This window comes from Rhinoderma darwinii, chromosome 1, assembly GCF_050947455.1.
Source record: "Rhinoderma darwinii isolate aRhiDar2 chromosome 1, aRhiDar2.hap1, whole genome shotgun sequence".
NCBI classification, from domain to species: domain Eukaryota; kingdom Metazoa; phylum Chordata; class Amphibia; order Anura; family Rhinodermatidae; genus Rhinoderma; species Rhinoderma darwinii.
The window spans coordinates 245,499,904-245,522,196 of NC_134687.1; the positions used below are offsets into that span (position 1 = coordinate 245,499,904).

At 42.8% G+C, this 22,293-nt stretch overlaps 1 protein-coding gene across 2 annotated transcripts in view; it reads left to right on the forward strand.

Moving 5' to 3' along the window:
* ZNF414 (zinc finger protein 414) overlaps positions 1-9,299 on the forward strand; it is a 52,745-nt gene extending 43,446 nt beyond the window's left edge. For both annotated transcript variants that reach the window (XM_075863214.1, XM_075863222.1), the window contains 2 exons: positions 8,013-8,168; positions 8,540-9,299. In XM_075863214.1, coding sequence (XP_075719329.1) covers positions 8,013-8,168; positions 8,540-8,610 — 227 coding nt within the window. In that variant the 3' untranslated portion in view covers positions 8,611-9,299. The remainder of the gene's footprint in view (positions 1-8,012; positions 8,169-8,539) is intronic.
* The last annotated feature ends 12,994 nt before the right edge of the window (positions 9,300-22,293 follow it).

A 22,293-nucleotide genomic window follows, 5' to 3' on the forward strand; every position in this document is an offset into this window, starting at 1 on the left:
CGGATGTCAACAGAGGGACGCGTCACCAAGGCAACGGCCGGGAGGGAAGTTCTCGGTAAGTCCGAACGTCTTTTTTTTTTTTTTTAACAGTTTGCTCGATATTGTGATCGGAATTCACTGTCGAGGGTGCTGAAAGAGTTACTGCCGATCAGTTAACTCTTTCAGCACCCTGGACAGTGACTATTTACTGACGTCGACTAGCCTCATCTCTATGATGGCGGCTGCGCGAAAATCATGCAGCCGCGCATCATACACTGATGACACACGGAGCTGTCTAGTGGTTTTTGCGCGCAGTGGTTTCGTCGATGGGGACGAATCCAAACTTAAAACTGCTGAATGTAACTGCTCTTATGTCACAACATATCTAGCATTTAGTTTCCTAGCAGATGATTTCCATTGGCTGGATATTATTTTGTTGGTAAAAAAAATGGAAAACATTTTGGTGCAGATTTACTAAAACTGCCTATTCATACGCCAGTATTAGAGTATGTTCACACGCACTGTTTTCAGACGTAATTCGGGCGTTTTACGCCTCGAATTACGCCTGAAAAAATGGCTCCATTACGCCTACAAACATCTCCCCCTTGCTTGCAATGGGTTTTACGATGTTCTGTTCAGACTAGGTGTTATTTTACGCGTCACTGTCAAATACGGCATGAAAAAGAAGTGCATGTCACTTCTTGGGACGTTTTTGGAGCCGTTTTTCATTGACTCCATTGAAAAACAGCTCCAATAACGTCCGTAAAATACGCCACGAAAAACGTGAGTAGTTACAAAAACATCTGAAAATCAGGAGCTGTTTTCGCCTGAAAACAGCTCCGTATTTTCAGACGTATTTTGCTAAGCCGTGTGAACATACCCTAAGGGTATGTTCACACGCACTAATTACGGACGTAATTCGGGCGTTTTTGCCCCGAATTACGTCCGAAAATAGCGCCTCAATAGCGTTGACAAACATCTGCCCATTGAAAGCAATGGGCAGACGTTTGTCTGTTCACACGAGGCGTATATTTACGCGCCGCTGTCAAATGACAGCGCGTAAATAGACGCCCGCATCAAAGAAGTGACCTGTCACTTCTTTGGCCGTAATTGGAGCCGTTATTCATTGACTCCAATGAATAGCAGCGCCAATTACGTCCGTAATGGACGCGGCGTTCAAGCGCCTGCACATGCCGTTACGGCTGAAATTACGGGGATGTTTTCAGGCGGAAATATCCCCGTAATTTCAGCCGTTACGGACGCTGTCGTGTGAACATACCCTAAGTCTGAAGCCCGCAAAATAAATATGTGGCAACTTTATTATGAGGTTCAGGCCTCTTAATAAATTTGCCTCATCTTTGGCTGTTCGTGCACCAAAGTGAAATCTACGCCAACTAGCAGCTGGCTTAGATTTTCGCTATACTTTACGACAGTTAATGGTGTAAATTATAGTAAATCTGTCAGGCCGTGTGCAGCCCTGCCACTCCCGCTGAGTCCCACCCACTTTTTTATTAAGTGGCATGAAAATTGGAAAACGGCAAAAAGGTCCAAATCATTGTGCAAATATGGCACGTAGAATAATTTGCAAATTGTTAACGCCATAATACCGTCGTACAGCTGTTCATAAATGCACCCCTTTGTTGCTGTTATGCATTAGGTTGTTCAAACTTTGAAGTACAATAAGGCCTCATTCACACGACAGGGTCCGCATGTCGGCCGATAAAATCGCCAGTTTTGGGCCGTTTTTTCCGGGGGGGTTGCATCCGTTTTGCATCCGTTCCGGGCCGTGTTGACGTTTTTAACAGCCGATTTTGACCCGTTTTGCATCCGTTTTTTTCCCTGTCCGTTTTAAAATCGGATGAATTTAATTTAAATTTGTTGCCACACACAGCCCTCTGTAGATAATGCCACAGCCCCCCTGGTAGGTAATGCCACCCAGCCCCCTGCAGGTAATGCCACCCAGCCCCCTGCAGGTAATGCCACCCAGCCCTCTGCAGGTAATGCCACCCAGCCCCCGGCAGGTAATGCCACCCAGCTCCCTGTATGTAATGCCACCAAGTCCCCTGTAGGTCATGCCACACAGCCCCCTGTAGGTTGCACCCATCCCCCCCTTCCAGGAGAAGTCACTAACTTCAATGTCCATATATGGACAGTGCAGTCACTGACTTCTCCTGGAGAGGAATCCCTGACCCGGGGATTCCGCTTCAGAAGTGAGTGACGTCACTGTGTCCATATATGGACAGTGTGGTCACTCACTTCTCCTGTAGCGGAATTCCCTGCCACAGGGTCGGGGATTCCGCTTCAGAAGTGAGTGGCGTCGCTTTGTCCATACATGGACAGTGTAGTCACTCACTTCTCCTGTAGCGGAATCCCCAATCCCCGGCCGGTGATTCCGACTCCTACAGGGAGCAAAAAAAGACCCTCCTCCTCACATGCACTCTGCACTGTGAGGAGGAGGAGAGAGAGCGCGAGCGACGGAAGACACGACCGACACTCGGGACACATTCCGGTGATGGCCGTGTATTACTCGGCCCCATAGACTTCTATGGGAGCCGGGCGGCCGGGTAAACGGCCGAATATAGGGCATGTCCCATTTTTTGACGGCTGGGTTTCCCGGGCCGTCAAAAAATCGGTCGTGTGAATAGCCCCATTAGGGGTCTATTGTTCCTACTGCAGCCGTGTGAAGGCCGTTTTATGAACGGCCGTTACCCCGCCCGGGAAACCCTGTCGTGTGACTAAGGGCTTAGGGTATGTTCACACAGAGTTTTTTCAGCTGTTTTTCTGGCCGTAAACACCTTCAAACATCTGCCTATTGATACGGCGTTCTGTTCCGACGGGGGTTTTTTTTTACGCAGCCGTTTTTCATAGACTCTATGGAAAAACCGCTCCAAAAACGCAGCGAAAAACGCGACTGATTAAAAAACGTCTGAAAATCAGGAGCTGTTTTCCCTTGAAAACAGCTCCGTATATTGAGACGTTTTTTATTTTGTGTGTGCACATACCCTAAGGGTATGTGCACACCACCTCATTTCAGACGTAATAGAGCCGTTTTACGCCTCGAATTACGCCTGAAAAGACGGCTCCAACACATCGGCAAACATCTGCCCATTGCTTGCAATGGGTCTTACGATGTTCTGTGCAGACGAGCTGTCATTTTACGCGTCGCTGTCAAAAGACGGCGCGTAAAGTTACGCCCGCGTCAAAGATGTGCAGGACACTTCTTGGGACGTAATTGGAGCCGTTTTTCATTGACTCCATTGAAAAACAACTCCAATTACGTCCGTAATGGACGCCGCGAAAAACGCGTGCACTTGTAAAAACTTCTTAAATTCGGGAGCTGTTTTCTCCTGAAAACAGCTCCATAATTTCAGATGTATTTGGCATTGTCGTGTGCACATACCCTAAGGGTATGTTCACACGAGGGCGTCCGTAACGGCTGAAATTACGGGGATGTTTCAGCCTGAAAACATCCCCGTAATTTCAGCCGTAACGGCATGTGCAGGCGCTTGAACGCTGCGTCAATTACGGACGTAATTGGCGCTGCTATTCATTGGAGTCAATGAATAACGGCTCCAATTACGGCCAAAGAAGTGACAGGTCACTTCTTTGACGCGGGCGTCTATTTACGCGCCGTCTTTTGACAGCGGCGCGTAAATTACGCCTCGTGTGAACAGACAGACGTCTGCCCATTGCTTTCAATGGGCAGATGTTTGTCAGCGCTATTGAGGCGCTATTTTCGGACGTAATTCGGGGCAAAAACGCCCGAATTACGTCCGTAAATAGGCCGTGTGAACATACCCTAAGATTGAAAATCACACCACCTAACATCCAAAAAAAGAAAAAGGTGTCTTAAAGGGGTTGTCCAGGAATAAATTTTATTTGTTTTAACCTAATTGGACATATTTAAGTACATTTCTAATATAATGTCTGTTTACCTGTGGCAGAGTTACTGTGTTCTGATCTGCGGTCACGTGACCGCAGCGAGAGTAAGTTTTTCATTTCCTGTGGCGTTCCGAGTCTTTGCTCAGCCAGCACTTCCGGCGGAACAAAGGCACGGCACGTCATCGACTACATTTACGTGCAGTGGGCCGGGGCGGATGTTTCATGAGCTCTGGCTGAGCAGAGACACGGAACGTCGTCTCTGCTTTTACACACCCCCTTCTCCTCCTATCTCGGAGTTCCCGTACACTGCCTGCCCGTCTCCTCTCATCTCCCACGCCGCCCCCATGCCCCCCCCTCCCGAAGCCAGGGTTATATACAGGGATGATGAAGTAATACTCAGGGATGATGAGGTAATACAAAGGGATGATTGGGGTTATATACAGGGATGATGAGGTAATACACAGGGATGATGAGGTAATACACAGGGATGATGGGGTTTACATATAGGTTATATACAGGTATGATGGAGTTAGATCATCCCTGTGTATAACCCCCCCCCCCCATCATCCCTGTGTATTACATCATCATCCCTGTTTATAACCCCATCATCATCCCTGTATATAAACCCCATCATCCCTGTGTATTACCTCATCATCCGTGTATTACCTCATCATCCCTGTGGATGATGAGGTAATACACAGGGATGATGGGGGTTACATACAGGGATGATGAGGTAATACACGGATGATGAGGTAATACACAGGGATGATGGGGGTTATATACAGGGATGATGAGGTAATACAAAGGGATGATGGGGGTTACATATAGGTTGTATACAGGTATGATGGAGTTATATCATCCCTGTGTATAACCCCCCCATCATCCCTGTGTATTATATCATCATCATCCCTGTGTATAACCCCGATCATCCCTGTGTATTACCTCATCATCCCTGTATATAACCCCCATCATCCCTGTGTATTACATCATCATGCCTGTTTATAACTCCGTCATCCGTGTCTATAACCACAACATCCCTGTGTATTACCCCCAACATCCCTGTGTATAACCCCCATCCCCCTGTGTGATTATTACTGGGTGTGTGTGACAGTGCAGGGAGCTGAGTGACTGTAATTCGAGCAGGGAACGACCCTGTGAACATAGAGGGGCGTGGCAGTATGCAAATAGTTGAGATGCTGTGGAGGGAGGAAGGGTGGATGTAAGCTCTCTCCTCAGATGCAGCAGAGGATCATGGGTATGGTGGGTTACAAGACAGGAAACAGCCAGGAACAGAGGCATGGGATGTAAACAAACAGAAAGAGCAGCAGTGACAATGGAGATCAAACAGAAACTGGTTAGAAAGTATGTAGGGGGTTTTAGGGAAGGCAAACCATGGCAGGGGGACACTTTTTAGAAAATATTTTTTTCCTCGCCAACCCATTTAAGTCCGAGTGTATGTGCGTTTTTTGGTGTGACAGCTGGTTCAGCATTTATTTGTTTTTGGTCTGGCTGGCAATTTTTTCTACTTGAACCATAGAGATGCTTTAACATTCTTTCTGGATAAGGATTAATTAGCCTTTCCAGTAATGGCTCGCACCCAGCGGCCGTACACTCACCTATTCGACTTCTATGAAATATCTGTGACATTTTTGGGACCCCCTCCATATTAGAGGCAAGAGGCATCTTGTTCATTAAAGAAGATCTGTCACCTAAATATGCACCCTATTTAAAGGAGTTTTCTAGTCCCTAAAAATTGATGGCCTATCCTCAGGATAGGCCATCAATAGCTGATCGCTCGGAGTTCAACTGCCAGGACCCCCGCCGATCATCTGTTTTAAAGCGGCCGCAGTGCTCGTACGAGGGCTTCTTCCCCTTCATTCCGGTCACTGCTCGTATTGTGAATCGCCGACAAAGCAGTAGTGGCGATTCAGAGTATTACAACCTTCTCCCATTGAAGTGAAAAAGAACAGGGGGTTCGGGACACCTGTTCTCGTGATTTGTGGGGGTCTTGGCAATCAGACGTTTATTACCTATGTTGTTGAATGGTGATAATTGTCAATTCTGGGAATACCCCTTTAAGGTGGTCATAGATGTGGCCATCGTATGAAAATGCTTAGTGACGATGAATTTGGATCCTTAAAATTTTATCTTGCCTGTTTTTAAATGATATTGCTTATTTTGGAAAATTGTACATTAAATGCAGAATGTAAAGTTAATGGACGCCAGATTCTCAGACTAGCGTATGCACACTGTGCTTCGGTCATCTAAAAACATTCCTCCGTGCACTGTGATGGACTACCCCTGATGGCATCAGCACTGTGTCCATCCTGTAGGTAGGAGTTTCTAAGGCTACTGATGAACAGCGGGCATATGCTAATCTAAGAATCTGGTACCCATTTTAGCTCAATGAAGAGGGGACCAGGTATAAAAAGGAATACATTCTGCATTTAATTTCACTTTTCATTGTCAACCAGAGGGTCCCTTAAAATAGGGTGGCATACTTTAATGACAGATCCGCTTTTACTGCCTGATCTGTTCAGTTCAGTTTTCCTTGTGTTGTCTATTTGCCTCTCTTGTCTACGGATGACTACCTAATTCATCAGTGCTGTATCCCAGGTCGTCACTCTTGTTTACTCGGATACAGCTGTTGCAGCTTTTAAATGTTTGGAAGGGCCATATTGTTAACCAAAAATTACTGACCACACCACAAATTGAGCTTTAAAGTATGCCTCTCATATCATAAGGTTTACAACCAGGCATTTCACAGACGATTAAAGTGACCCTCTGGTCCCGGGACAACATTTTAAATATGATAGTGTATATGGAGTAATATTACCTGGTCCCCTCCAGTTGTGCCCATCTGCCGTGGATCCGCTGTTTTAGGGCCCCCTCTGTGCTGTGCCAAAATGGCTGCAGCACTTAGATTACGAGTTTGAGATACCCCCACTGTTCTCGGATTGGACAGAGCTGCTCACATGAGCAGTTCTGACCAATCCGTGAACAGAGGGTGTGTCTTAGACTCAGTCTGAGAAGCTCTGTGGCCATTTTGAAACAACACAGACTGGACCCTAAAACGGCCGATCCATGGCATGGGGGGCTACTAGGGGGCACCAGGTAATATTACTCCATATACCCCATCAAATTTATAATTTTGTCCTGAGACCAGTGGGTCGCTTTAATGATGTATGTGGCAGATTTGCTACCTTACCCTGTAGTTTATAGTTGGCCATTCCTCATATCATCTTTGCTTCATTACAAAGGATTCCAAAATTGATCTCATGTCATAGATATAAGTCAAAATATAACGTTATTGTAGTTCATGAACTCGGATAACCGCCATTTTCCAGAACATAGGCCTGCAATATCTAGCCTAATTTTAGAGGGAATAAAAAAAGAACATGAAAAAATAATAGGAAACCATTTTAAATGCGAGCACAGGATGAATGTCAGGGTCTCCAATCTTGTTATGTCTGCTGCTTGTCAATTTGATATTATGGCTTATAAAAGTACCTGCTTTTGTTTTAATCCCAATTTGCCTTTTCCTTTAGCCAATTATGTATGTTTTTGTGGGTTGTTTTTTTTTGGATATATAGGGAATCTAGAAATACTTAGTGGAGCTCCTTAATGACGACTGACATTGTGTTTGTGGCCACCTTTATACATTGGGGTATATTCACTAAAGATTTGGCCAGTATAATACATTATTCACACTGCATTTGCAGTCTGCGTTGGACTTATGCTTCAGAAAATGCTCCCGATATATACACGATGAGTCCAAAGGGCCCCATTGACCTGTTGTTTGTCAAAAGAGCTCCCCTTTTTTTCACTGTTTTGAAAAGCGTAGTCGACTATGCTATTCAATACAAAGGCATCCCAATATACTGAGCGGTGATGTTTGCAACTGTATTCCCTACAAATGCATAAGTCGGAGGCAGCCGTGGAGGTATATCTTGGGAGTGATTCCCTATGTATACGCCCAACGCAGTGTGAACAGAGTCTGAGATAAATGTCCTTATGTCTGCGAGTTCATCTTTGACCCACAGACATTCTAAAATATTTGACTACAATTAGATTAAGATTTTCACAAAAATGGCCATTATATTATAGTCTGCATTTGATACTTCATTAACATATTTCTTCTTTCCTTTCAGCCCATACAACCAACAGTCGCATTGTGTGGGAACACACGCGAGACAACTACAGGTGTATGCAATGTAACTTTTCAACTGCAACTAGAGACCATATGGATAAACACATTGATTTGCTTCATAAAAACCCTCCCTCGACCAGACTTCAGGATGAAATAGGTTTGTAACTGCTCTGAATACTTGCTTTTTCTTCATTGTTCAGTATGCAGATCGAGAAATAACATGCAGGAATATTATTATAGTGCGCCATATATTAGGGTCAGGGGGCTGGGCACGATTATTTAACTTATAAATCCAATGCCTACTTTATTATTGTGAACTTGATGCCTATAGAAATGCACCATTTTACAATTGACTTCTATTCTCTAAGGAATTTTGATGACAGGACAAACTTTTTGGAAAAAAAAGTATAGGTCTAGGAAGGTTTTCTTAGCTTTTTTTATTGTTTTTTATGCCTACTTTGGCAAATACCATTTTCTATTCTTCAATTACAGTTACAAAATATCAACTAATGTACTTTCTTTTTCCAGATTACGATGTGGATCTTCTTCCTTTCCGCTCCAAGCGCCCTGCAGAAATGGGATCCGATCTCTTACCCTAGAACTGAAATAAGGCTACAAACAACCTCGGTCATTGTCACAAGTCTCTTAAATCCAATTCTCTAGATTAAAAAAAAAAGGCACCAAACAATAAACATTAGACTGTATGGACTCGTATTGAAGACCTGCAAGCTGACATGGCAGCAACCAATCACAGTGCAGCTTAAAATTTTTTAGAGCAGTTTAAGAAATTAAAGCTGAACTCTGGTTTCTATGGACATCAAGGCTAGTTTTTCTGTCAGACAGTTTTGATAAATGAGGCTCAATGTGTTGACTTGACTTTTACCTTTCACTGCATGTTTATTGTGAAGCTATATATATATTTATACTGCGCAATACTACAAAAAAAAACAACAACTTTGAGATCACTGGATATGATTATGTTGGTTTTTGATTGTTTCGTATGCAATAGTAGCAACTAGGTGTAGGAATTGTCCTTAAGAAACATAATTGTAAAAAAAAAATTATACGGTATAATTTATAACTAAGATCATTTACCTCCAATATAAAGTAATTTCAAAAGATGTTCTAATAAGGAAAAAATTGGAAATCGCTGTTAGGGGAAATTTATGACTCCTAAATCAAAAGGGGTGTTGTTCTAAAATGTCTTTATTTTATTTTACAGACAGTAGTGTTAAAGTAATAGCAGTTATTTTAAAAAAGCAAATAAAGCGCAAAATCATTATAATAACTTTTATTTGCCTAAATGCATTGGAAATACAACACATTCAATTCCAAAACAATAACAACATTTCTCCAGTTTGCGTTAATCCGTTACAGAAAGTAAAGAAAAAGGACTATTAGGCTGTCCACAGAAATAGCAGTGCCAGCATTTTTCTTTAAAAACTCCAAAATGTAATGTATAAACTGAAAAAATGTTCCAGATTTCACTTTACTGAACTAATATTTAGTGGCATAACCATTGTTTCTGAGAACTGCTTGACATCTGTGTTGCATGGAGTCCACCAACTTCTGGCATCTCTGAACAGGTATTCCAGTCCAGGAAGATTGGACTACATTCCACAGTTCTTCTGCATTTTTGGGTTTTTCCTTATAAACTGCATTTTTTAGGTCACCCCACAAGTTCCCTATGGGATTGAGGTCAGGGGCTTGGGCTGGCCACTCCATTACCTCATCAATCCTGTTTGTCTATAACCAAGATGTTGTTCACTTACTGGTGCATTTTGGGTCATTGTCTAGTTACATAGTTCGTACGGTTGAAAAAAGACACATGTCCATCAAGTTCAACCAAGGGATGGGAAAAGGGAAGGGAAAAATGTCTACACATAGGAGCTAATATTTTTGTGTTCTAGGAAATTATCTAAGTCTTTTCCAAAGCCATCTACTGTCCCTGCTGTGACCAGCTCCTGCGGTAGACTATTCCATAGATTCACAGTTCTCACAGTAAAGAAGGCTTGTCGCCTCTGCAGGTTGAACCTTTCTTTTTCCAGATGGAGGGAGTGCCCCCTTGTTTTTTGAGGGGGTTTTACATGGAACAGGATTTCACCATATTTTTTGTATGTGCCATTAATATATTTATATAAGTTAATCATGTCCCTCCTTAGTCGTCTTTTGTCAAGGCTAAATGGCTTTAATTCTTTTAATCTTCCCTCATAACTTAGATTCTCCATGCCCCTTATTAGCTTCGTTGCTCTTCTTTGTATTTTTTTCCAACTCCAGGGCATCCTTTCTATGAAGTGGAGCCCAGAACTGAACTGCATATTCTAGATGAGGCCTCACTAATGCTTTGTAAAGTGGTAATATTATATCCCTGTCCCGTGAGTCCATGCTTCTTTTAATACACGACAATATCTTGCTGGCCTTTGAAGCAGCTGATTGACATTGCATGCTGTTATTTAATTTAATAATCTACAAGTACACCCAGATCCTTCTCAACAAGTGACTCCCCCAGTGTAGCTCCCCCTAGGACATATGATGCATGCAGGTTGTTGGTACCCAGATGCATAACCTTACATTTATCTACATTAAACTTCATTTGCCAAGTGAACGTCCAAACAGTTTGTTTAAATCCGCTTGCAATTTACGAACATCTTCCATAGACTGAACATTACAACGTAGCTTGTGTCATCTGCAAAAATGGAAATAGTGCTATTAATCCCATCCCCTATATCATTAATAAATACGTTGAATAATAGTGGTCCCAGCACGGAACCCTGGGGTACATCACTTATAACCGGGGACCATTCAGAGTAGGAATCATTGACCACAACTCTCTGGATACGATCCTTGAGCCAATTCTCAATGCAATTACAAACTATACTTTCTAAACCTATAGTCCTTAATTTACCCATTAGACGTCTATGAGGGACAGTGTCAAATGTCTTTGCAAAGTCCAAAAACACTATATCCACAGCGGCCCCTCTGTCTAGGCTTCTGCTCACCTCTTCATAAAAATAAATCAGGTTGGTTTGATAACTTTTGTCCTTAGTAAAACCGTGCTGGCTGTCACTTCTAATACTATTTTTTGTCACACAATCCTGTGTATAGTCCCACAATAGCCCCTCAGACACGATGGATGTTAAGCTTACTGGTCTATATTTACCCGGGGAAGACCTAAAGCCCTTTTTGAAAATAGGCACCACATTTGCCCTGCGCCAGTCCCTTGTCACTGTACCAGTCACTAGCGAATCTCTAAATATTATGAAGAGGGGGACAGAAATAACTAAACTAAGCTCTTTAAGAACTCTAGGGTGTAATCCATCTGGTCCCAGGGCCTTGTGTACATTTATTTTATTTAATTTAGCTTGGACCATATCTACATTCAGTATATTAACTGATGTCTTAACAGCACTGGCACGGCTACATCAGCTGCTCTTTCTTCTGTTGTATATACAGAGCTGAAGAACCCATTTAGTAACTCTTCCATCTCTTGATCCCCTGTGACCAACTCCATGTTACCACTAGTTAGGGTTCCTACATGTTCAGATCTTGGCATTTTTGCATTTATATACTTGAAGAATTTTTGGGGATTTGTTTTACTATCCTTGGCCACCTGCCTTTTATTTTGTTTTTTTGCTGATTTTATTACATTTTTACAGATTTTATTAAGCTCTTTAGAATTTACAAAGGCTACAGATGTACCCTCAGATTTGTATTTTTCAAATGCCCTTTTTTGTCATGTATTGCCCTTTTTACAGAAGGTGTAAGCCATGTGGGGTTTAATTTTAGTTGTTTATACTTGTTACCTATAGGAATGCATTTTGCACTATAATTACCCAAAGTAGATTTTAAAATCTCCCATTTATCATTTGTACCATTATTTGACATTAGTTTTCCCAGTCTATATCCTGAATTGCAGCACTCATCCTGGGGAAATCGGCCTTCTTAAAATTAAGTGTTTTTGCCCTCCCAGCCTGTGCTTGTTTTTTACAGTATGGGTAAAATGTGATCATAGTTACCGAGGTTTTCACGAACATTGACATTCCCAACAAGCTCTGCATTATTAGAAATGGCCAGATCCAACAGAGCTTCACCTCTTCCACAAACTGGCCCGTAAAATTTTCCAGAAGCCACCGTATTATTTTATTTATTTGTTTTGGAGAGATAACAATTTGCCACGTCTGCTCTAGATTAGTGGGTAATTGTGCTTTACAATATAAAACGTCTTCTTGGATAATCAGACGATCCCATTGTCTGAGTAACTGTCTCTATTTGGGTGTAAGTTGTTCTCGCTCTTCATAACTAGGTCGGTGATTCCTTTCCATCCGCCTAATTAGTTTGTCCAGAAATGGGTCCTGTCTCTGTGTTTCAACCCAGTTTTCTAGAAGAAACAGAATGTCGTTCGTGTTTTGCCTCTCATTGACATTTCCGCCCAACTGTATATAGGCCTGTATCAACTCTTTCAATAGGCATAAAGTTTGGTGTTTCTGTTTCCTTGAACTGTTCATCTGTGAGTCCCTCTGGGTTATCAATGGGATTTCTTGATAGGGCATCAGCATTTCCATTATTTCTGCCTGGGCGGTACTTTATTTTGTATTGGAATTTAGCTAATCACGCTACCCATCGTTGTTCTAGAGCTCCCAGCTTGGCGGTATCCAAATATGCTAATGGTTTATTATCGCATAGAAGTTCAAACTCCGTTCCTATTAAAAAATCTGCACATTTTTCTGTCACAGCCCAGACGACCGCTAGCAATTCTAATTTGAAGGAACTATAATTTTCTGGATTTTTTTCACTTTCCATTAGACTACGACTTGCATAAGCAATGACCCGTTCTTTTCCTTCTTGTATTTGTTAAAGCACAGCTCCTAGCCCTTTTAGGCTACCATCCGTATATACAGTAAATGGTTTTGTGAAATCCGCATATGCCAGGATAGGAGCTTTGGTCAATAATTCTTTCAGGATTTGGAAAGCTTTTTGTTGTTCTTGTCCCCAAGATAATATTGAAGATCTTTTAGATTTACTTTCTTTTCCTTTTAGAAGAGAATAAAGTGGTGCAGCCACCTTTGAAAAATCCTTGATAAAACGTCTGTAATAGCCAATGAGACCCAGAAATGATTGAAGTTCTGTCACTGTTCTGGGTGTTGTCCACTCTTGAACAGCTCTAATTTTGGCATCCATGGGTTGTATACCTTCTCTGGTTACTATATGTCCCAGATATTACATTTTCTCCCTGAAGAGGAAACACTTACTGGGTTTGAGTTTTAGCCCATGATGTTCGATACGGGTTCTTCGAAATTGGCTGAAAAGACTATTATATCATCTAAATATATCAACAGACATTCAAAATTTAGATCCCCTAAACAGAGTTCCATCTATCGTTGGAAAGTACCTGGGGCATTGTTCAGCCCAAAGGGCATTCTTTAAAAGTCAAATAAGCCCATTGGAGTAATAAAGGCTGTTTTTTCTTGGTCTCGTTCATGTACAGGTACTTGCCAATATCCACTAGCCAGGTCTAGCGTAGAGGAATATTGTGCTCTGCCTAGAGCGGATACAGAATGTTCTACTCGTGGAAGCAGATAAGCATCTCTGATGGTGCATGCATTTAGGCATCGATAATCTACACAGAATCTTATACTTCCGTCCTTTTTTTTTTGCTAATACAACAGGTGTAGCCCATTGACTTTTACTTTCTTTTATTACTTGATTATCTTACATACGTTTCAATAGTTGTTTCACTTCTTGATATAAGGATGGAGGAACATGTCTGTATTTCTCCCGCATTGGCCTGGTGTTTCCATTAGGGATTTCATGTTCTATAGCGGTAGTATGTCCAAAATCGTCCTCTGTTCTGAAAAAATGCTTCTGAATGGTTACCCAATACATTTGCAATATGCTCTAGTTCTTTAGGGTGAAATTCTTTATTCTCTATGTTTACTTCTGTCAAGAGTTGTGAACCCATTTTCTTCTTATTTAATCCAGTTATCTGACAGACTCGTAGAATCCTTTTTTCCAATTCTACAGGTTCCACTTGCCAACATGACTCTTGTATGACACTATTATCCGAGATCGGGAATAATTAAGCTATCAGTTCTTGAGAAGAACAGTTTGTTCAGAAATATTGATGGCCTTTAATACTACTCGTCCTGACTTTACGGTGCATAATGTTCGAGCAATGGCAAGACCACGTTGGATAACAGGTTCTACTAGAACAGTGGCTCCCTTTAGAAGCCAGTGAGTACCAACTGGTACAGACACTATCAATTCATGCCGTGATGGGATGGAAATAGGGGATGTACTTGGTATTTTAACTCATCCAACTTTCCCTGGAATTTCATATAGTCCTTGTTGTATGCGACATTGTCTCAAGACTCTCTGTAGTGGCAACTGGGAGGGTTCAGCTACTGTTCTTTTTTTCCAATAACGGTAACTGAACGGGACATTCATTCAAATTATTACAGGAATATTTGGATCCATGGCTTTTTCTACGATGACGACTCCTTTTTTACCAACATTCCGGTCCCATAACTTAATGTTTAATTGAGCTACTCCTATAACAGTTATGGGAAGGTTATTAGCAGCAGTCAATACTACCCATGAAGCACTATCTTCCTGAAGTAGTTTAGGAAAATATTTTTCAAACATATTTCTTGCCATCGTAGTCACTTGAGATCCAGTATCTATTAAGCATTCAAAAGTAATTTTGTTTAATGTAGCGGTCACTACTGGACATTCTCCATTTAAGTCCGTAGCTTGTAATATAGGGCGAGGGATTGCATTCTCTCCTGCGGTATGCCCTTCTACCGCAGGTGATTTTAGTTTAAATCCCTTCGTTCAACCCTATGAGGAGTTTGAAGAGGGGGCTGGATATAGTTTCATGCAAAATGACCCACATGACCACACCTCCAGCAACAGTTCCTCTTTCTGGCTTGGAATATCTAGTTGTTCCCCTAAAGTTTGGCTCATACCTATTTCGCTCTGTGCGTTGTGTCATAATTTCTTTTAGATCTCGAACCATATTTTCTAACTAATCTATGTGTTTTTCTAGGGTTGTTTTTGACACAGAAGCTCATTCTGTCTGTTGTGTTGTGTTGTGTTAAAAGCACTATATTGTTCTTCTTTTTCTTTGGTTATTGCTTCCTTTAACACTTGGTGTAGTGTCAATTCTGGATCACGATCTACTTTATCTTGAAGGGCCCTCCTTAATTAGATGCTACGTAGTTAATATATTAACTGATCTCTTAGAACTACTTCTGTGCCTCCAAAAGCACTTAGTCCCTGTCCATCTTTCCGTTTCATGGCAGCCGTAAGTTTTTGAAGACCATTAGCAAATTGTGGTAATGTTTCTCCTTCTTTTTGAAAACGAGCAAAAAATCTCTTTCTCAATACACCCACTGATGCCGAGTCTCCATAGACATCTTCTAGTTACATAGTTACATATATAGTTACATAGTTTGTACGGTTGAAAAAAGACACATGTCCATCAAGTTCAACCAAGGGATGGGAAAAGGGAAGTAAAAAAAAATTCTACACATAAGAGCTTATATTTTTTTTCTTCTAGGAAATTATCTAAGCCTTTTTTAAAGCTATCTACTGTCCCTGCTGTGACCAGCTCCTGCGGTAGACTATTCCATAAATTCACAGTTCCCACAGTAAACAAGGCTTGTCGCCTCTGCAGGTTGAACCTTTTTTTTTCCAGACGGAGGGAGTGCCCCTTTGTTTTTTTAGGGGGTTTTACATTGAACAGGATTTCACCATATTTTTTGTATGTGCCATTCATATATTTATATAAGTTAATCATGTCCCCCCTTAGTCGTCTTTTTTCAAGGCTAAATAGGTTTAGTTCTTTTAATCTTTCCTCATAACTTAGATTCTCCATGCCACTTATTAGCTTCGTTGCTCTTCTTTGTATTTTTTTCTAACTTCAGGGCATCTTTTCTATGAACTGGAGCTTAGAACTGAACTGCATATTCTAGATGAGGCCTCACTAATGCTTTGTAAAGTAGTAATATTACATCCCTATCCTGCGAGTCCATGCCTCTTTTGAATCACGACAATAACTTGTTGGCCTTTGAAGCAGCTGATTGACATTGCATGTTGTTATTTAGTTAATGATCTACAAGTATACCCAGATCCTTCTCAACAAGTGACTCCCCCAGCGTAGCTCCCCCTAGGACATATGATGCATGCATGTTGTTGGTACCCAGATGCATAACTTTAGATGTATCTACATTAAACTTAATATGCCAACTGGATGCCCAAACACTTAGTTTCTTTAAATTCGCTTGCAATTCACGAACATCTTCCAAAGACTGAACTATATTACATAGCTTGGTGTCATCTGCAAAAATAGAAATAGTGCTATTAATCCCATACTCTATATCATTAATAAATAAGTTGAATAATAGTGGTCCCAGCACAGAACCCTGGGGTACACCACTTATAAGCGGGGACCATTCAGAGTAGGAATCATTGACCACAACTCTCTGGATACGGTCGTTGAGCCAATTCTCAATCCAATTACAAACTATACTTTCTAAACCTATAGTCCTTAATTTACCCATTAGACGTCTATGAGGGACAGTGTCAAATGACTTTGCAAAGTCCAAAAACACTACATCCACAGCGGCCCCTCTGTCTAAGCTTCTGCTCACCTTTTCATAAAAACAAATCCGGTTAGTTTGACAACTTCTGTCCTTAGTAAAACCGTGCTGGCCGTCACTTATAATACTAATTTTTGTCACATAATCCTGTATATAGTCCCTCAATAGCCACTCAAACATTTTCCCCACGATGGATGTTAAGCTTACTAGTCTATAATTACCTGGCGAAGACCTAGAGCCCTTTTTGAAAAACGACACCACATTTGCCCTGTGCCAGTCCCTTGGAACTATAGCAGTCACTAGAGAATCTCAAAATATTATGAAGAGGGGGACTGAAATAACTGAACTAAGCTCTTTAAGAACTCTAGGGTGTAACCCATCTGATCCCGGAGCCTTGTGTACATTTATTTTATTTTATTTAGCTTGGACCATATCTACATTTAGCCAATTCAGTATATGAACTGATATATTAACAGCACTGGCACCGGCTATATCAGCTGCTCTTTCTTCTGTTGTATATACAGAGCTAAAGAACCCATTTAGTAACTCTGCCTTCTCTTGATCCCGTGTGACCAACTCCCCATTACCACTATCTAGGGGTCCTACATGTTCAGACCTTGGCTTTTTTGCATTTATATACTTGAAGAATTTTTGGGGATTTGTTTTACTATCCTTGGCCACCTGCCTTTCATTTTGTATTTTTGCTAATTTTATTACATTTTTACAGATTTTATTATGCTCTTTATAATTTAAAAAGGCTACAGATGTACCCTCAGATTTGTATTTTTCAAATGCCCTTTTTTTGTCATGTATTGCCCATTTTACAGAAGGTGTAAGCCATGTGGGGTTTAATTTTAGTCGTTTATATTTGTTACCCATAGGAATACATTTTGCACTATAATTACCCAAAGTAGATTTTAAAATCTCCCATTTATCATTTGTACCATTATTTGACATTAGTTTTCCCAGTCTATATCCTGAATAGCAGCCCTCATCCTGGGGAAATTGGCCGTCTTAAAATTAAGTGTTTTTGCCCTCCCAGCCTGTGTTTGTTTTTTACAGTATAGGTAAAATGTAACTATATTGTGATCACTGTTACCAAGGTTTTCACGAACATTGACATTCCCAACAAGCTCTGCATTATTAGAAATGACCAGATCCAACAGAGCTTCACCTCTAGTCGGGTCTTCCACAAACTGGCCCATAAAATTTTCCTGCAACAGGTTGAGGAATTGTCTCCCCTTTGCAGTTGAAGCAGAACCATGACACCAATTAATATCCCTGTAATTAAAATCTCCCATTATCACTACAGTACCCACTTGTCCAGCCTGCTCCATCTGTTTATATAGCTGACCTTCCATCTCCTCAGTTGGGGGGTCTATAGATTACACCAAAAGTAATTTTTTCAGTGTTCCTTTCTAGTTCCACCCGCAAGGTTTCAACCTCCTCACAATATTTACCCTCTAATGGTAACTCGCCTTTCACACTCGCCTTCAAATCACTTCTCACATACAGACATACACAACCACCTTTCCTATTTGTCCTGTCTTTCCGAAAAAGTGTAAAACCCTGTAGATTTAAAGCCCAGTCATGAGAAGAGTCCAGCCATGTTCCAGCAACACCAACTATATCTATATTTTCTTCCAGTATCAAGGCCTCCAGCTCCCCCATTTTGCTTGCTAGATTTCTGGCATTTGTAAACACTTTAACTTGCCTTTCAGTTTTTCACTTTCAGTATCAGAAATGTGATTATTTGACATTTGGGCATTTTTATTTTCATTTTCATTGCTGTTTTGTAACAAAAGGATCTCCTTATCCTGTTGTCTAGTCCTCTCCCCACAGTCTGTTTCTTCCCCCGCCAATATAGTCTGACATCTCTCTAACCTGACTACCCCTTTATTTTCTACATTGACGTCCCTCCTCAGCCCTAGTTTAAATACTCTGCCACCCCAGCTAGAATTCTCCCCCCCCAGCACAGCGGACCCCCTTCCATTTAGGTGCAAATTGTAGCGTCCATGGTGTCGGGTTTACTCACCTCCCGACGCCCGCAGCCATGGATCCGTGAGCGCTGGTCCCCATCTCCTTCCTAGGAGACCGCAGCGCTCACTTCCGCTTTGGTCTGTTGTGTCCCGTAGGAAATCGTCATCATCATCAACTGCCACGATTTCCTGGTCTATAAGAAGGCCCCAAGCCTTCTGAACCTTGCCTGAGCGTTGTTAGTTTTCCCAGTCTGTCTTGCAAATGGTCCCTTAGTATTTCCCGTTCCAGTTGTTACCCGTGCCTTGTTTCCTCTTCCTGTTTCCCGTGCTGTGCCTATAGTATCGAGTCATGCCATGTCCTGTGTCATCTGCCATGTCCGGAGGAATCCGCCACGTCCTGTGTCATCTGCCACGTCCAGAGGAATCCGCCACGTCCTGTGTCATCTGTCACATCCGGAGGAATCCGCTACGTCTGGCACAACTTGCGGTACCTGTGTCATCCGCCACGTTTGGCATTATCTGCTGCACCCATCTCCATCTGTGCCAGAGCTGCGGCCACTGTCTGGACTATCCAGGTACCCTTATGCGGCACATTGTATTGCTGGGGTTTCCTGTTGTTTGGCCAGCTGCCTCCCCGCTACGGCGGTACGGCCTAGTGGTTCCACTAACCCGCTTCGTGACAGTACCTTACCTACCTTCAGTCTGCACAACGACTGAATGCCCGTCAAGCCAGGTGGTCGCTGTTCTTCACCCGTTTCCAGTTTGTGCCCCACTACCGTCTCGCGGACAAGAATGTGAGGGCCGATGCCCTGTCCAGATCGTTTGAGACGGAAGATACGGTGGAGTCCCTTCAGACTATCATAGACCCGTCCTGCATTGTCACTGCTAATCCTCTGCAGGTTAGAGACATCCCTCCTGGAAGGACTTTTGTTCAGTCGGCAGACAGGAGAAGAATTCTCCGCTGGGGACACAGTTCTAAACTGGCTGGGCACGTTGGTGTCCGTAAAACCTGAGACCTGATTGCTTGTCACTTCTGGTGGCCTACGCTACCTAAAGATGTTCTGGACTTTGTCTCTTCTTGCACGGTACCCAATGCCCCCTGGCAACACATTGCGATGGACTTTGTCACAGACCTTCCCCCCTCAGCAGGATGCAACACCGTCTGGGTGGTGGTGGACCGTTTCTCTAAGATGGCACATTTTATCCCGCTGACCGGCCTACCTTCTGCTCCTCGACTGGCGAGTCTCTTCATTCTACACATCTTTCGCTTGCATGGCTTGCCTCTACACATTGTGTCCGACCGGGGGTTCAGTTTGCTTCAAAGTTCTGGAGAGCCCTCTGTAAACTCCTGGATGTGAGATTGGACTTTTCCTCAGCTTATCACCCCCAGTCCAATGGGCAAGTTGAGAGGATCAACGAGATCATGGAGAATTATCTCTGCCACTTCATCTCTTCACAGCACGATAACTGGGTACAGCTTCTTCCATGGGCTGAGATCTCATACAACAACCACACAAGTGAATCCACCACTTCCACTCAATTTCACATTGTGTACAGTCAACATCCTAGAGTCCCTCTCGCAGTTTCGACCACATCTCAAGTACCCGCTGCGGACTCTGCTTATGGGGACTTTTTGCAAATCTGGCAACAGACCCGGTCCTCTATTTTACTGGCAGTCGATCGCATGAAGGAAAAAGCAGATACTAGTATCTTCCGGGGGACTAAAATCTTGGTATCCTCTCGGAGCATTCGCTTGAAGGTACCCTCATACAAGTTTGCTCCCAGGTTCCTTAGTCCTTTCGAGATTCTGCAACAGATAAACATGTCTCCTATAAGCTGCGGCTGCCTCCTACCCTCAGAAACCCCAACTCCTTTCATGTGTCCCTCCTGAAGCCAGTGGTCCTGAACCACTACAGCAAGACTTCTAGTTCCACAGTTGCTCCCAGCGGTTCTTCTGATATATTCGAGGTGAGGGAGATCCTGGACTGCAAGAGGGTAGGGGGAAGGACTTTCTATTTGGTGGACTGGAGAGGGTTTGGTCCTGAGGAGAGGTCCTGGGAGCCAGAAGAGAACCTCAGTGCCCCTGCGCTTATTAAGAAATTTCTCTCTCGCGCTGGCTCCAAGAAGAGGGGGCGTAAAAGAGGGGGGATACTGTAGCGTTACCCGTGCCTTGTTTCCTGCTCCTGTTTCCCGTGCTGTGCCTATAGTATCAAGTCGTGCCACGTCCTGTGTCATCTGCCACGTCCAGAGGAATCCGCCACATCCTGTGTCATCTCCCACGTTCAGAGGAATCCGCCACGTCCTGTGTCATCTGTCACGTCCGGAGGAATCCGCCACGTCTGGCGCAAGCTGCGGCACCTGTGTCATCCGCCACGTTTGGCGTTATCTGCTGCACCCATCTGCATCTGTGCCAGAGCTGTGGCCACTGTCTGGACTATCCAGGTACCCTTGTGCAGGACATTGTATTGCTGGGGTTTCCTGTTTGGCCAGCTGCCTCCCCGCTATGGCGGTATGGCCTAGTGGGTCCACTAACCCGCTTTGTGACACAAATCATCTGCAGAATACAGTTTGTACCCCCATTGAAAAGTCAGCCCAGTGCTCTAGGAACCCAAAGCCTTATCCTCTACACCAAGACTTAAGCCATGCATTTAACACCCTGAGAACCCGCTGTCTTTCCTGTGATCCGCATGGCACCGGCAGTATTCCTGAGAATACAACCTTGGAGGTCCTTCCCTTGAGCTTGTAGCCTAGTTCTTTAAAATAATTCTTAAGGTTCCTTCATCTACCATTTATTCAGTCGTTGGTTCCCACATGGACCACGACAGCTGGATCATCACCAGCCCCTCCCAGAAAGTTATCCACCCGTTCCACCACATGCCGAACCCTGGTACCAGGGAGACAGCAAACCATTCGGTTGAGGCGGTCTTGTCGACAAATTATTCTATCCGTCTTCCTGATTATAGAATCTGTCTTGCATTTCCATCCCGCCGAATACTAACTGGGTAAGCAGGTTAAGTTTTATGTAACGTTTCGGATCAGCGTGCCTTAGCATTGGACTATTGGAGGCATGTGTCGGTGTTAAAATTTGTAAATGATAACGTCTCAGTGGAAGTAGATTCCCATTGCACAATATTATTTCGTATTGCTGAGGATTGATCCAGCTGTTTGATAAGACAATTCTGTGCAGTATATATATAAAAAGAAAAATCAGTTTGTATGTACACTACCGTTCAAAAGTTTGGGGTCACCCAGACAATTTAGTGTTTTCCATGAAAACTCACACTTATATTTATCAAATGAGTTGCAAAATGACTAGAAAATATAGTCAAGACATTGACAAGGTTAGAAATAATGATTTTTATTTGAAATAATAATATTCTCCTTCAAACTTTGCTTTCATCAAAGAATGCTCCATTTGCAGCAATTACAGCATTGCAGACCTTTGGCATTCTAGCTGTTAATTTGCTGAGGTAATCGGGAGAAATTTCACCCCATGCTTCCAGAAGCCCCTCCCACATGTTGGATTGGCTTGATGGGCACTTCTTGCGTACCATACGGTCAAGCTGCTCCCACAACAGCTCTATGGGGTTGAGATCTGGTGACTGCGCTGGCCACTCCATTACAGATAGAATACCAGCTGCCTGCTTCTTCCCTAAATAGTTCTTGCATAATTTGGAGGTGTGCTTTGGGTCATTGTCCTGTT